Source organism: Lepidochelys kempii, chromosome 5 (assembly GCF_965140285.1).
Source record: "Lepidochelys kempii isolate rLepKem1 chromosome 5, rLepKem1.hap1, whole genome shotgun sequence".
Taxonomy (NCBI): domain Eukaryota; kingdom Metazoa; phylum Chordata; order Testudines; family Cheloniidae; genus Lepidochelys; species Lepidochelys kempii.
Genome location: NC_136384.1, coordinates 45,011,073 through 45,028,684, shown reverse-complemented (window position 1 = coordinate 45,028,684; position 17,612 = coordinate 45,011,073). Strand labels below are relative to the sequence as shown.

Genomic DNA, 17,612 nt, shown 5'->3' with positions numbered 1-17,612 from the left:
CATAAGCCGACCCTATATTTCAGGGGTTGGCAAACTTTGGCTCCTGGCCCATTAGGGTAAACATTTTGTTTACCTGGAGCATCTGCAGGCATGGAGCCCCTCAGCTCTCTGTGGCCGTAGTTCGCCGTTCCCAGCCAATGGGAGCTGCGAGAAAAGGTGCGCCACGCCTGCAGACTTCCCGCAGCTCCCATTGGCTAGGAACAGCAAACCGCGGCCACTGGAAGCTGAGAGGCTCTGTGCCTGCAGACGCTCCAAGTAAACAAAACATCCCGACCTGCCAGCGGCTTACCCTGACGGGCCGGGAGCCAAAGTCTTCCAACACCTGCTATATTTTAAAAGCTGGCATCACAAAAAACACTGAAAAGTTTTGCTAGAATTACTTTAATATAATCTAATGAAAAACCTGTTATAATAACAGAACAAATACGTATTCACCTTCAAAATTACAGTCAATATTTAAAACCAGTAAATGGATATTTAAAACCAGTAACTTAGAACAATATGAGACTTTAAAAAGTCTTAAAATTCTTCGAAGTCTGATTCAGTCTCTGATTCACCAAACAGTTCATTAAACTCTGCTTCAGTCACAGCTGCACCTGCATTGTCATCGTAGATGTCGGCTGAGTCTTCAGACTCAGATTCCTTCTCATCATCAGCCTCTTTTGTGTCATCATCAAATATGGCATCATCTTCTGACCCGTCGAGTGCATTGCTGATACAGTATTTCCTAGAAAAATCATTTATCATTTCCAAGGGAATGGACACCCACATGTCCTTGATCCACTGGGAGATCAGATTGATTCCCGGCTTCAAAAGATTCCCATCTTTGTCAACTTCGCCATACCTGAGCACATCCATTTAGACCACATTTTGCGTAGCCTGTCTTTAAAGGGTTTGCTCAGGCAGACATCAAGCGGTTGTAGAACTGAAGTTAAGCCTCCAGGTATTACAGCCAAAGTAGTTTTCATATTTTTGGCCACATTTTTCACCTCATCCGTCTTGTGTGCCCTGAACATGTCCCAAATGAGCATAGCAGGTTTCTTGAAAAGTGCTCCTGGTCTCTTATTCCACACTTTTTCCAGCTATTCAACAGTCCCACTTTCATCCATCCATCCCTTTTCGTGTGCACATACGATGACACCAGCAAGAAATTTCATGTTTTTAAGCAAGGTTTTTGTTTTATAAACAACAACAGGAGGGAGCTTTGATCTATTTGCCAAACACGATAAAACCACCGTAAAATGGATTTTTTCATGGCCAGTGGTTTTAATTATAACTTTTTTCACCAACACTGGTTACCGTTCTGTTGCTCGGGAGATTAAATGTCATCGGTGTTTCATCCATATTTCCTATTTGTGATAGCTCGAATGCATATTCCTTTCAATATTTTATAATAAACTTTTGGAAAGATTTGATTTTTTCTTCCAGAGCTCTTGGCACCTTTTGCGCAATCTTTGTTTGCTGATGAAGACAGAGACCATGATGGTTCATGAAACGAGTACACCAGCCTGCTGATGCGACAAACACTGACAGCTTTACTGACTTGTATGTCATCTTCCGACATTTGCAGAGCATGCAGACGAATTTCAGTTCTAGTGACAATGTACCCATTTTGTCGACATTCAGCACCCCAATTATTGAGATCTTTCTCCAGCTCAGGAAATGAAGCGCACTTCGTTGGACATTTTTTCTTGCTTCTTGGCATGTCTTTTAGTGTTGTTTTATTTTTTCACCATTCTCTTGCTTCTCATGGATACAGAATTCACGAGTAGCTGCGCAATTACTGTTTGCTTCTGCATATTCAACAACTTTAAGTTTGAACACTGTGTGATAAGCGGACCTTTTTCTTTTATTTCACTGTTCATTTTAAATACTAGTATGAAAATAGATTATTATTGTAGTTATAGATTTTGTAGGACTTTATATAGGAATGTCACCTGCTCTTTCACTGTCAAATTATTGTTCTTCGTTTATTTCAAAGCAGCCCTGTAGATTAGCATGTCTGTGGGGATAACAGGCTATTTCAATTTTATTAGCGATTCCATCGATTCTGCACGTTATATTTTTATATTGGCTGAAGACTTATGAGGTCCATTGGTAGAAATGCATGAAGAGATCAAATTACACAGTAGTGGGCTGACACCAGTGCTATAATACTATTGTTCATTGTATTTTTCTGATTGGCTTGTAAGGCATAGCATTTTGTGAAATGCATAGGTCAAATGTCATGAAGATCTGCAGCACTGCTCTTTTAGTATTCCTTTCAAGTCAATCTAGTCCATTAAACAAAGTCTGTGCAACTTTAAAAGGCTGCAGTATGGACATCAATAAATGGGTCTACAAACTTTGGCTCCCAGCCTGTCACGGAAAGCCACTGGCGGGTCGGGACAGTTTGTTTACCTGGAGCGTCTGCAGGCATGGAGCACCTCAGCTCCCTGTGGCCGTAGTTCACCGTTCCCAGCCAATGGGAGCTGCGGGAAGAGGCGCACCATGCCTGCAGACGCTCCAGGTAAACAAAATGACATTGAATTGACTGTCTAATACACTGTCATTTTGTTTACCTGGAGCGTCTGCAGGCATGGTGCGCCTCTTCCCGCAGCTCCCATTGGCTGGGAACAGTGAACTACGGCCACAGAGAGCTGAGGTGCTCCATGCCTGCAGACGCTCCAGGTAAACAAAATGACAATGTATTAGACAGTCAATTCAATGATTCCATAGAGTTTAAAATCATCAAATTTTGGTGTAGACCCGTTTATAAGCTGACCCCCGCTCTTTGATGCGTCACTTTTTTACCAAAAATATTCGGCTTATGAATGAGTATATACATTAAATTAATATTTCTCTGGCACCCTGAGGTCCCAGTCAGAACTGAAGTCCCTTTCCACTAGGCACTGTACAAATACCTAGTGAAAGGCAGTCACTGTGGACAGGACGCTGTGGAAGGGGACACAGTGACGGAGGAAGTGAATTGCCCGAAGTCACACAGGAATTTAATAGAGCTTGATTATAACCCAGGTCTTCTATGTCTCAGTCCAGTGTCCACTAAATAAACTTATTTCCCAATTCAAAAGTGACTGAATAGATTACGATAAAAAAGTGAAGATTTCTTTTCCCCTGCTAAGAAGTTTTCATAACCTTTTCTTGCATTTTGCTATTTAAAAAAACCACTAACAAAACAACTTAATTTTAAAACTTCAGTCTTGTTTTGAGGGGGGGGGGGGGGGAGTAAGGGAGTCCTGAATAAGGATTGGTGACTGACATATCTAAAAGCTGTAGGTTTAATCATTAAGATAAGGAAGGCACCATGAAAATAGCATACTGAACATGTACTGAATGTTCATCATCACAAATTTCAGAAAAAAGACAGTTTGATTTTTATACAAGAAGTTTACATATCTGCCAAAGACCATGGAATTCAGGATGTGCACTGCTTGACAACAGCTTCCTACAATAATTCTCACTTTTTTGGATTAATCATCAGCGCATTGGCTATATCATTATTTGCATGTGTGATACCAATGTATAAGCATATCCCAAGAGGATTAAGATACCACGAAACACAGAAAGAGGCAAATGAAGAGGCAGTATCAAGACACTTGAAAAAACAAAACAAAACAGTCTCCTGCTGTCAAATGTTGGAAGAAGGCTGAATATAAGGCACTCTTATTAAGCTCATATGAGATTCTGTTTTGAGAAATGGAGAGAGTGATCTGCAACAAGCTAGTACATTAGAAAGGAAAATCAAATCAGCACTTGTCAAATAACCCTTGTAAGTATTAGCAATGCAAGATATACACCATGTTAATGAGTAATTGTCTCTTGGGTAGATGTGGACGCCAGTTTAAAACAATCTACATTGACTTATTTTTTATGCTTATTGATGCAGTGACATGTGAGAATGCACATATATATTATATCATCAACAATGTCATTCAGAATTTTTTCCTTGGTTTTGTGTAACTTAGTAGAGATTGATGCTATTTGATTATGAAAAGTAGATATAATTTTTATAAGTAAATCACAATAATATCCAACTGGACAGATATTCCATCAGGAAATATTTTGAAGGGGAGTGGGCACAAGGGAACTACTGTAACTCCTTGATCTGGACTGAAGCCGGCTCTACACTTTCCTAGGTGTAGAGTGGATGCAGTAATGCAGACAATCTGGTTTAAGGGAGCTCCATTGAAAGCAAAGGTAGGGTCTTCTGAAAGGCCCAAGGTTCTCTGGAAAACCAGGTAATTCAGTGAGAAAACCTTTCAGGAGTTTCTCTATTTCAGTATGCCCTATGAACTACTGCATACACTACTAACAACTCGCAGTCTGTTGTTCAAACTGCGGCACTAAAGACATCAGGAATACTCACTGGGATTTCTCTGGGAAATGTGAGCAACTTACCTCCCACTATGAAAGTGGACTTTTATTTTCAAGAAGGCCAGCATAAAATTTCACATAGTCCACAAGGTGTTTCTCAATATTGCTGGTAATCTACTTGAATTTTCTATACATTAGAAAAATACAGTGGGGGTAAAATAAAACTAACATTCCCTTAAGTTTTCAATTTTTAAAATGTTTGTAATAAAATATTAGTTATATGGCAGAGAATGGAGGAAAAGGTGAAAGAAGAATGTGGGTGAAAATTACAGTTGAAAAGAGTGTGTCATTGACTGAGCAACAATTTTCCTGATGGGATCTAAATATAGCAAGAAAGAAACCATTTGAATTTAAGGCCTGAATCTTCTTCCTTAAAAGAAAAAAAGTAAACTGATCTTCCATGTAAACGTTCTGGTTTCCTACAGGGAAAAAATTCGCTCTTACATGACAAAAAAGAGAAAAGAAAATCTGACATTTTACATCCTGCAGTAAGGTTAAAAAAAAAATCTAAAATTTCTCTAAAAAAAAATTCATTGGTATCACCAAAGCGGTTTAAAAACTTGCTTCCATGGTTGCCCTTCTCACTTTTCTATGTTATAAAGGCTAGATTCAGAGAATATGTAAATATTACCTTAACACTACTGAGTGTCAGGGTAATACAAGATATCAATTTGGTTCCAGCTCTTCATCAATCACCCTGACTGTTCAGGAAAAAACTTTTTTCCCATATTTTTCAGGTATTTTTTAAAAAAACAGGTTTACTTACTTTTGAAAGATGATGTTCAGAGGAAAATCCCAAGCCATAGACCGTATTTGCCCTGCTGTCTGCCCACTGGCCAAACTTCTGGGATGTTTTAGTAAATGTCATGTTGGGGGTGATAGTGCTATTAATTATTGCCTGCAAAGAAAATGTAATAGCAGTTGTAAGAAGTTCTCACCACATTTTAAATAATGTAAGATCCACCAAAAAGCATGAAGATATACCCAAATATTTGGGTATAGTTACATGGCCTCAAGACAACTCTTTAGCAAAGCCATATAACCTGGTAGCCATGATTTAGAGGTGATACAAACTGTTCCAATCACATCTACTGTTATTAATATTCAGAGTGGCATTTTTGCTAGGAGAGATGCCAATGAGGTCAGAAGAAAAAAAACCCAGATTTTGTGATGGGTACGTTGATGTGTCATTCTAAAGACATACTGCTAAGACAGCTGTTGTCTTACACAAAAATAAAAGTTTCAAAATGTGTGTTCAGAAACACAATTTTGTAGTTTTCCGTACTCTTCTTATTTTTCCTTTATGTGAACATGGCTAGCATTAATGAGATAACATCTAACTGTAGGGAAAAAAACCATGCACATCTTTTATAAATACTGCAATATAGCATAGGATGGATCAGTTACATACGCACAGCAAGCAGTAAATGTGTATGTATTCCTCCGTTACACACAGCACTGTATATTGGACACCAAAAAAAAAAAAAAAAAAAAAAAAGCAGCTACTAAGTGAAATTTTGGCCCCGCTGAAGTCAACTGGACTACATTCGAATCCCTGTGAAGTGGAACTACCCAGCTGACTCAAAATTCATGTGAAAATAAATACTTAATGTATTATTAATACCCAAATACTCTGTTAGATCAACAACAAAATCAGCCAAGACCTATTGATTATTGAAATTCAGTACTAGCCAAACTGAGCAAGGAACAACATTGGCTACACAGTATTCAGCAGAACTTATTCTGTACTACAGATAATGTGAACGTGGCAGTGTCCCTCTGCCTGGGTCTTTCTGGCATTATAAACTACTTCCAACTTACTATTTAGGCAACCTACAACAATTATTACACATACATAATAACAGAGTGAAAAGAACGGCCTAGTCTCATCTGCCTTTGGCAATTATCCTGGAGTAGAGGAGTTGCATGAAAAGGCATATATGAGGTTTCAGTTCCACTGTACAAAGAAAGGCTTCCGACAGTGATCCTGAACTCATACCCCCTCTGGGGCAGAAGTTCTGGCACTTGACATCCTGCTTGGTAGTAGAACAATCCTATCAATGGATGAAATATCAAGTTGGTGATTGATTTTTGCAGCGACCGCTCATGGCCTGTGACAGACAGACAGTCTGTTTAGGATGGATGGCCGGTCACTGATGACTCCCAGGACATGGAGCACCACCGATGTCATTCTATGTAGACACCATTTCCAAACTGATTGCTTTTCTACAGAGGGGGAGATGAGTGGGCACCCCTTTGCTTATTTACATAGTACACTGCAGCCTGTCAATAGCTGCAGTGAGTGTTGTAGAACACACTTGCTTGATGGCTCTGAGCTCTAAGGCTATGTCCACACAGCAACTAGACACCCAAGCCCGTTCCAGCAAACTTGAGCTCATGGAGCTCAAGCTGTGGGGCTGTTTCATTGCTGTGTAGACTTCCAGGCTTGGGCTAGAGCCTGGGCTCTAGGACCCTGAGAGGCAGAAGGATCCCAGAATTAATCAGGAACAAAGGCATCCATACTGGAAAAGCTACTACACTTTAAATTCACACTCTATTTTGCATTCACTTTCAAGTGAAGACAAGCCCCTAATCATTTTGCACATGGTACCCACTCTAAAAGAATTTGACCTTTTTCCTGGAGACATCAATTGACTTTAAAAAAAAAAAAAAAAGAACAAACCACTGTTACCAAATAAGTGCTAGCATCCTCAATGCTAATTCATAATAAAGCCAATCCTATTGGATTCAGTCATTAAAAACACAGGGGAGGAGCAACTCTAGGAAAGCATTAATTTAGTAAGTGAAAGGCACAGTAAAGTTTTTAATAACCTCCACCACAAAGCCCACATGTGCATATACCACAAACGCTCAAGATAGTTTCTCAGGAACCTTCCTACAAACAGAGGCACCACAGAAAAAAGGGATGAACTGGTAGGATGAGCAAAAAGGGAAGACTACAACAAAAGAAGTTACTGGCAATTTCAATTTCTTCTCATCCCCATCCTAAGAACAGATTAGTGATGTGCTACAAATATTTTAACAAATGTCCCTCACAAAAAATAAAATAAAATAAAATAAAATAAAATCTCTCCTTCAGCTTGTGATAAAACCTGTGCATCGGGGCATGTGTTTGCAGAGTGTGTGGGGGGAGAGGGAGAGTTGGTGAGGAAAGAGGGGCAAGTGGTAGAGAATCTATTACTTTATGAGTTCTCATTTAAACAAAAACATTTTGTAACTATTGTCAAATGAGGAGACAATGCCACAAGGCAAAACAAACTTGTATTAAGTGCACTTAACTATAAGTATCTGGACGCACATTAAGAGTTTAGCACTGTGCTCAGTGTGAGTCATTTGAAATGGGGCGGAGAGTAGGGAGAAAATATTCCAATCTCCTGTACTGGGAGATTTGAGAATATCCAATACCTTGTGTGATCTGGTATATTGCAAAAGGATGAGACTGCTTGCCCAAATGATCACTTTTGGCTAGTGTTGGATCCACAGTCTCCTTGTTATTGGGGCAGGCCACTTCCCCATGGCTCCTGCACATTCTTCAGCCTTACCTCAGGGCCTTGTCCTCATGGAGTCCCAGCAGCCAGCCTGGAGCACTATCCACTCTCCTCCAGCTTTAACAAGGAACTGACGTCGCTCTGGCCCTGCAGCTCTTCTTATATTGACCTGCTGGGCCCTGATTTGCTGCTTCCCACACAGCCACTCTAGACAGCTTGGAGGACCTCTCTACTGCCTTTTCTGGGGTGGGGTGTGGTAGGGCCACAAGACCTCCAACAGGGGGCTTCAGAGTCTAGTCCACCCCCATCACAGGGCTTTAGACACTATTTGACCCTTCCTCTCTCCACTGTGTAATAAAAGAGCTAATTTAGACTCAATTGAGTATCTTGTTACACACTGCGGAGCGGAAATCACCGATACCTAGGTCTAAGTGTTAGACCTGCTTTGGGATAGTGTGTCTGATGCAAGAGGCTACCCAGTGTGCATCAGCAGCAAGGTTCCCCCACTAACAGCTGGGGTCACTGAGAGCTATGTTAAGTGGTGGGGCCTGAAGACATCCTGGCGGATAGGCGATCGGCCGGCAAGGTGGCCGGCGAGTGGAGTGGTGAGGAAGTGCTGGGCAGCGTGCAAGTAAGGTGCCTTCTTATCACCCGCCCCAGGGTGGAAGGTGAACTCTGCAGATGAGCTCTGGGTTTCGACTCTTGGTATCGATATCTCCTGATCAATTATTGGGAGTGGACAACATCCACCCTGACTAAATTGGCCTTCAACATTGGTTCTCCACTTGTAAGATAACTCCCTTCTCTTCATGTGCCAATATATATTTATGCCTGTATCTGTAATTTTCACTCCATGCATCTGAAGTGGGGTTTTTACCCACGAAAGCTTATGCTCAAATAAATCTGTTAGTCTTTAAGGTGCCACCGGACTCCTTGTTGTTTTTATAACTATCCCAGGTTACTGGGTGGGGGCTTGAGCCGGTTCTGTGTTGTATTGTTGAAGAGGAACCCCAAGATATTGAACCCAGCCTTCGTTGCTGCCAATTCCAACAGGCAGAAGGGTTACATATAAACATACAACCTTCCTGATACGCAGGACAAGTAGTATGTGTATGCTGATAACATCGCTATTGCTGATGCTGGAAACTATTTCCAGAAGACTGAAGGGAATCTCAGCCAAGGCATGGACATTTTGACCACTTACTTCCAGCAATGGAGATAAATTCTTAGTGAAACCAAGACAGCAGCAATTACTTTCCCTCTAAACAATGGTCTTATCTTGATCCACATACAAGAATGGCAACTGCCACTCCAAGCAGTTGTCACATACTTGGGAGTACAACTCTGCCATAGCTGGACATTCTGGCCTCACACAGAATAACCTGAAAACGAAGATCTCTTCCCACACCTCCTTCATACAAAAGCTAACTGGAACCTCCTGGGGAACAGTCCCTTCGGTCCTTCACACATCTGTATTATCCCTGAGGTTTGGTCCGGCTGAACGTTACTCTGCAGTCTAGTAGCACAGCTGCCACACTCAGCTTCTTGACACAGAATGGAACTCAGCCACTCTTATTATTAGTGGGTTTCTGAATGACGCACCAACCACCAGTTTGTAGTAGCACACACACACAGACCTTCAGTGAGACGCTTTTACTGTTCAGACTTCCTGGAGAGCCAATACTGATTAAACCCCAATCTACTACAGCTCCAACTGAACGATGCCCCATTTTCAGACACAAAACAACGTGTGTGCGCGCGTGTGTATAAACTGCTGAAGGTGAATCTACTTTTTAAAATGTTCTTGTACTTCTTACAGTAACATTTTTCTCAATTCTGAATAGAATATCAACTGGACGATCAATTTCATTTTAAAGAAAACTGCATTTTTTATCTCCTCTAAATTGGGTTGGAATAATAAAACAGCTTTCATGTTTTCCTTTCGATTGAGTTTATCTGGGTTTGAGGAAACAGGGCACATATCTGAGCTGTTCTTTTCACTGACTACACAGACAACAGCTGCAGTCAAATATTTTATCTTGTGCTAGAAGTGATGGCAATATTAATTTTCAGTTTCTTCGAAAAGCATAGCAGTGAAGACCCACTTTAAAAGTCTTATTTTAATCTATATTTACCATTTAACAGATCACATTATAATACTTAAGCAGTTTCTTTCACAACAGTTGTTAAATATAAAGATTCTCTCCAGCAGTGATATACTCGTGGCTGGCTTATGAGTCACACTCATGTGCAGGGCCAGATCTACCGTTTTTGCCACCCCAAGCAGTGAAAAAACCTGTCACCGCTGAATTGCCGCTGCAGACGGCAGGAAGGAGAGAAGCTGCCACCGAATTGCCGCCGCCATGGAAACTCTGCCTCCCCTTTCTGACCACCGCCCCAAGCACCTGCTTGGAACGCTGGTGCCTGAAGCCGGCTCTGCTCATGGTGTCTTCAAACCGGAGCAGCAGTCTTCTTGTTCTACATTAGCTTTAGCAAGCCCGAACATCAGGCAGAGCAAGCACAAATAACTGGAATTCTCCCCACATTGCCCAGTACTTGTGAAGGAGTGAGGAGCAAGTGAATTAGAAGGGTGGAGGCAGAGCAAGGTATTGCCAGCAAGGAGTAGGATCCTCTCAGAAGCTGCCAGGTGGTTGGATGGACATGACGGAGAAAGCAAAAGAAACAATCCTACAGTCCCACTCAGCAGCAGTGTGTTGAGGGTAAGAAATAATGAAGAGTCCCTTCCCTTGCAACAGGCAGGAGGCCAAAGAAAGAGGCATTAAGCTAAAGTCTGGAGGAAGATATGAATTTACTGTAAGGTAAATGAAAACTGAAAGACTTAGCAACAACTGCTCTATATCGTCTTCTCACGTCACATGGTGAGTTCAGAGTTAGACTTTCAGGCCTGGTCTTATTCCCTAAAAATATGGGGAAGGGTACCAGACAACATTTTCTGTTAAAACGATATTAACATGAGTTTATTTATGGACAAAGAGGTATATTACTATATGTAACCCTTCTGCCCATCAGAGTTGGCAGCAAAAAGGGCCGGGTTCAGTATCCAGGGGTTCCATTCCAATAACACAATGCAAAACCAGCTCAAGCCCACACCCACTGACCTGGGACAAATATATATCACCCCCGCTGGGCGCCTCTAAGAGGCAATACTTCCCCTCTCGCAAGCACAGAGTCTGAGTGTAGCAGAAGCCTTTTATTAACAGAGAGAAACAATGTGGCATTATGTTGGGGAAACACCACCAATAGGATTCATAACACAACCCATGAGCAAAAAAACCCACCCCAAGCAAATTGGGTTGTGTCCTTTCCCTTTGGTTCTTGAGTTCAGTAACCCAAAAGTCACCCAAAGTCCCACAAGTCCAACAACCCAAAAGTCTCTGTCCCTGGTCAGTGCAGCGCCAGAGTTCCAAAGTTTATCTGCAGAGTTTTACCTCCTAACCTGGGTGGAGATGGGGGGGTTAAGGGGCAGCTATGGGCTCATGCTAGGTGGGGTGGGTGTGCCTATGCAAATGAGATCAGCCCCTGAAGTTCTTTTCCACAACTTGCCACAACTCACCATCAGATGTCACTGTGGAGCTCATCCTGACTCTGCTTACATCTACAAGCTGTTCAGGGCAGGGACCATATTTTCTTTGTACAGTGCCCAGCACAAACACATTCTGTGATCCCTGGATGCTACTAGGCACTGTACAAGGACGATATAGTCCCTGTCCTGAAGAGTTTATAATCTAAGATGACAAGCATCATTCAGAAGTTAGGAAGAGGGATATAATCAAACATGTTCAAGTTTTATTTAATATATTAAAGTGTAAACCCACCTAACCTTCCTTTCTGGTAGGCATCATGGAAGAAATGGGCCTTGATGAGATGTGAAAGAGGAGAAGATGGTAGCCTAATGGATCAGTTTGGGAAAGAAACTCCATACTGACAGAATAGCATAAAGACCCTACATGTACTGGACAGTATGCTTTGGAATTCTTGGAGAAACTACAGGGGAACAGACAATCTAAACAAACACTGGATCTGCAAGAATCATGATCATCATGGCAGCCTTGTCCAATTTTGCTTTTTATTACATGTTCAATTACTTACCGGATTCACTTTAACCCTTTGTTAAAGTAAATTTCACCAGCTAGCACAATTTCCATGGTCAGTATCACCCACTTTGAACTCCAACAGACTATTGGCTCAGCAGTGAAACTGCTTAAATATGCTAATCAATCCTGCAAGAAGTATCAGACATTCTGGAGAATGCTTGAGTATCCCAGGTAACTTTCAAAGCATTCTCTGCCTTTGGTACACAGAAGAGTGCCAGTTTGGAATGGATGAAAATGGCTTCTTTTTGTAAAAAAGCTGCCAAAATATCCAAAAATAGGCTTCATGGAACAGTTCAAGTACAATTATAATATATTGTGGAATATCTGGAAAAGCAGAATCTCTGGAAGGAAAGAAACTGGGATGTATTTTTTTTTAATGGTCTTTAGTAAAGGTGTGGGGGGGAACTGTACACCATCCTAAACATCTTGAACAAGAGAGGCACAAGGTGGGGGAGGTAACATATGTTGTTAGATCAACTTCTATTGGCGAGCTTTTGAGGTTACAAGCTTTTGAGGTTACACAGAGCTCTTTGAAAAAGGGAAGGAGGAGGATCCTGGGAACTACAGGCCAGTCAGCCTCACCTCAGTCCCCGGAAAAATCATGGAGCAGGTCCTCAAAGAATCAATCCTGAAGCACTTACATGAGAGGAAAGTGATCAGGAACAGTCAGCATGGATTCACCAAGGGAAGGTCATGCCTGACTAATCTAATCACCTTCTATGATGAGATTACTGGTTCTGTGGATGAAGGGAAAGCAGTGGATGTACTGTTTCTTGACTTCAGCAAAGCTTTTGACACAGTCTCCCACAGTATTCTTGTCAGCAAGTTAAAGAAGTACGGGCTGGATGAATGCACTATAAGGTGGGTAGAAAGTTGGCTAGATTGTCGGGCTCAACGGGTAGTGATCAATGGCTCCATATCTAGATGGCAGCCGCTATCAAGTGGAGTGCCCCAAGGGTTGGTCCTGGGGCCGGTTTTGTTCAATATCTTCATAAATGATCTGGAGGATGGTGTGGATTGCACTCTCAGCAAATTTGCGGATGATACTAAAGTAGGGGGAGTGGTAGATACGGTGGCAGGTAGGGATAGGATACAGAGAGACCTAGACAAATTGGAGGATTGGGCCAAAAGAAATCTGATGAGGTTCAATAAGGATAAGTGCAGGGTCCTGCACTTAGGACGGAAGAACCCAATGCACAGCTACAGACTAGGGACCGAATGGCTAGGCAGCAGTTCTGCGGAAAAGGACCTAGGGGTGACAGTGGACGAGAAGCTGGATATGAGTCAGCAGTGTGCCCTGGTTGCCAAGAAGGCCAATGGCATTTGGGATGTATAAGTAGGGGCATAGTGAGCAGATCGAGGGACGTGATCATCCCCCTCTATTCGGCATTGGTGAGGCCTCATCTGGAGTACTGTGTCCAGTTTTGGGCCCCACACTACAAGAAGGATGTGGATAAATTGGAGAGAGTCCAGCGAAGGGCAACAAAACTGATTAGGGGTCTGGAACACATGAGTTATGAGGAGAGGCTGAGGGAACTGGGATTGTTTAGTCTGCGGAAGAGAAGAATGAGGGGGGATTTGATAGCTGCTTTCAACTACCTGAGAGGTGGTTCCAGAGAGGATGGTTCTAGACTATTCTCAGTGGTAGAAGAGGACAGGACAAGGAGTAATGGTCTCAAGTTGCAGTGGGGGAGGTTTAGGTTGGATATTTTTCACTAGGAGGGTGGTGAAACACTGGAATGCGTTACCTAGGGAGGTGGTAGATTCTCCTTCCTTAGAAGTTTTTAAGGTCAGGCTTGACAAAGCCCTGGCTGGGATGATTTAATTGGGGATTGGTCCTGCTTTGAGCAGGGGGTTGGACTAGATGACCTCCTGAGGTCCCTTCCAACCCTGATATTCTATGATTCTATGATTCTTCTGGTCTGTGAAACTTAGGGAAAGATGTACACTTAAATGCTCTCCCATCAGTGTAGTTAAATTGCTTCCCAAAAGGCAATAGCTATGTTGGTGGAGGAAGCTCTCCTGCCAACATAGTGCAGTCTACACAGGAGTTACGTCGGTATAACTATGTCCCACAGGGGTGTTGATTTGTCAACCCCCTGAGCAACACAGTTATACTGATAGAGGTCTGTAGTTTAGACCAGACTGTGTGTCACAGATAATTACAAGATGGAACAGATTGTTTAGCATAAATAGTTAACACATATTTTAAGGGACCATTCATGATGGCCTGTTAACAGGACATTTCACCTCAAATGGTTCCTTGAAATACGAGTTAACTACTTATGCTAAACTATCTGTATTTTGTATTTAGCTGTGACACTAAATAAATTTGCAGACCTGAAGACCAGCTCTGTGTGGCTCGAAAGCTTGTCTCTCTTTCCAACAGAAGTTGATCCAATAACAGATGCTACCTCACCCACATTGTGTCTCTAACGTCCTGGGACTGACATGGCTACAACTACACTGCATACAAAGAAACTTTTTGTCAAGGTCCCCAACTCAGAGCTCTATGGTGGCCACAGTCTTCCAGCATAACTATGTGAATCTTTCCTTTTTACAGGAGTGGGAAGAAAAATAACATCTCCCCAAACTAGTATCTTTCTGCTGAGACGTTCTTGTTGGCTTAAAGACATACTTAGTGATTTCAAAACAGAAAAAACCCACACAACATGCCTTGGGGGGGGTGTGAACTAATGGCCCCACTGAAGTTGATGGGAGTTTTGCCATTGACTTCAGCGGGGTCAGGAGTTCACCCTGGTTTCTTACCTCTGTCTCTATAATCTTGCCTCTCTGAAGTTAGATCAATTAACGTGCTCCTCTGAAGGGAAGGGAGGCTAAATTCTTTTCTAGGACCTCCAAAACATACAACCTACATTGTCCTTCTATACCAAAAGAAGGACAGGAGATACTTGATATGGTTTTAATCAGTCCACAACTTGATTATTAGATGTCTGGGACTACCCTGGAGAAAAAATGTGTGTGCAGTACTGGTAACTCCATGATTGTACAATATCTACCTGCGGGCTTCTACCAGCCCCCACCTTTTTCCATCCAGGTCCTCCAGCCAACCCACTGCTGGGACCCTACAGACCCCCTCCCCCCAAATGAGGGTTTAGGTGGGCTATAAAGAAGGGGGGGGGTTGGTTTCTGCCATGCCAGTCATAGAAGCCCTAAGCACTCACCCCCCTCCGGTTCCACTCTTTAACCAACATCTTCTAAGTCCTTGGTCAAGCCATTTATCTGATCACTGTATCCCTTCCCTATGGAATATCTGCACTGAACATCCACCCCACACTTACACAATGAGTTGCGACATCATAACTTAACTCCCATCTCTACTCACCATGACAAAGCCCTTCCCGAACCTGCTGCGGGGAAGGTGAAAAAACCACACTCCACCTAAGCCAATCTGGTGGTGAGGGAAAAATTCCTTCCCAGCACCCCTAGAAAGGAGCGGCTAGTGCAATGCCCACACCAGGTCCTGACCAAACCTGGTATTTTGCCACCTCAAGGGGAGGGAGGGTAGGTGCTGCTCCACCTGGTCTGGGGAAAAGGGGCTTTTCCCACCAGGCTTGCCACTTTTCACCTCCCCAGCCCTTCCACTCTCTCTTTTGTAGCAGCTTCTGAGCCCTCTCTCACCTCCCAACTGTAAAGCGCTTTCCCCCTTCCCCCAGCAACTTGGACAATGCCCCTTACTATCCCCACCCAGCTTAAGATGTGGCATGGTCATTTGCACTCCTGAACTTCAAAAAATATGGGGTCTTCAGTGCACCATTGTAATAGAAAATAAATTGTGTAGTCCCCAGAAACAATTCCTTCTCAGAACAGTAGTTTTTGCTAAGACTACCATAATGGCAACATCAATTTCGGGTGCAACAAATCTGAACTAATTTGGAGTTTACCTGTATTCATTAAGAATTATTTCATATAATCAACTAAAAAAAAAAGATATGTAGCACTTACATAGCACTTTGCATATTTAAAGCACTATAGGACACCTGTTTTTAGACTTTTGCCAGAGACTAAATGAAGAACTGATCATCATTTTGCACTGAAGTTTATCATCATCCTCCACATGATTCAGAGTAAGCAAAACCTGATTAAATTGGGAAGTCATGTCCACTGGTTTAAAGTAACAATGCTACATAAACCATCTACTCTTTCCTCTCTTCAACTGAAGAAGGGTGTGCTTTGGATGATGGGGTGTGTCTTAGGCCTTATTTTGTGCATTTTATAAAAGCATCTTATTAATATACAGTCCAGATACCATTGTGTGTGGAAGTTACAGCTTGGAAATTAGAGAAGGCTGAATTAAAAAATATAATTGGCTCTGGATGTAGAGCTGCTTCTTAAGAAAGAGTATGACCTGCAGCCTGATCAGTTCCTGAACATGAAGGTTAACTTCTTCAGGATTAGAAATAAAGACTGCTACAGAAGCCAGCTATTGCTACCCACCTCAATATAAGGAAGTGAATGTTTACTCAATAGTAGCCTAAATTGTATCTAACCTCACATATTACTTAATAGGAAGGCCTTATTTTTAAAAAAATACCCTTTACTTTCTTACCTCTCTAACTAAATTCCTTTTTTAAATATGAGAATGTGGACTGCTAGACAGAAGGTTCATACTTTCCCAGCATTCACCATCTCTTCCTATTCTGGTCTTTCCTTGTTCCTGTCTTCTTTCAAGGAAACTTATTTGCTCATGGCCCTTATTACTGTAGCAGCCCAACAACAAAATTTTTTAACTAGGGTGAAAGATCTTAACATCTTTAGAGATTATGCTGGTAGTGAAATAGCAGGGGTTTAAAGTTTTGAAAATGGTACGCCTCTGTCAGACAGGGTAAAGTAGCAGTAAGTATGAAACATTTACCTCTTGAGCAAATTTTGGAAGGAAGATACACAATTTATTTTTGAGTGACATACTCCAAGATTATTACTTGGTGAGGTGGAGAAAAACTAGAAGGAACTAGACTAGAAACACCTTAACAGAACATAAAATAATGCAAACCAATGCATATTGGAAGACATATTCCCAACTATACATACAAATGATGAGGTCTAAATTAGCTGCTACCACTCAAGAAAGATCTTGGAGCCATCGTGGCTAGTTTTCTGAAAACATCTGCTCAATGTGCAAGAGTTAGAAAAAGCTAACAATGACAGGAACCATTACGAAAGGAATAGACGAGACAGAAATTATCATAAGGCCACTATATAAATCCATTGTACGCCCACATCTGGAATACTACATGCTGTTCTGGTTACCCCATCTCAAAAAAGATATATTAGAATTGGAAAAAGTACACAGGATGGCAAGAAAAATGACTAGTGATTTGTAACAGCTTCCATACAAGGAGAGATTAAAAAGGTGGCTTGTTCAGTTTAGGAGAGATATAACCGAGATCTGTAAAATGATGAATGGTGTGGTGAAAGTATAATTTACACTTTCACATAACACAAGAACTAGAGGTCACAATGAAATTAATAGGCAGCAGTTTTAAAACAAACTTAAGGAAAGTACTTCATACCATGCACAATCAACATGTGGAACTTGTTGCCAGAGGATGTTGTGAAGGCCAAAAATATTACTAAGTTAAAAAAAGAATTA

At 41.8% G+C, this 17,612-nt stretch overlaps 1 protein-coding gene across 3 annotated transcripts in view; it reads right to left on the bottom strand.

The window, feature by feature from the left end:
• HOMER1 (homer scaffold protein 1) overlaps nt 1-17,612 on the bottom strand; it is a 151,493-nt gene that overhangs the window by 87,680 nt on the left and 46,201 nt on the right. For all 3 annotated transcript variants that reach the window (XM_073344146.2, XM_073344147.2, XM_073344150.2), the window contains exon 3: nt 5,141-5,272. In XM_073344146.2, coding sequence (XP_073200247.1) covers nt 5,141-5,272 — 132 coding nt within the window. The remainder of the gene's footprint in view (nt 1-5,140; nt 5,273-17,612) is intronic.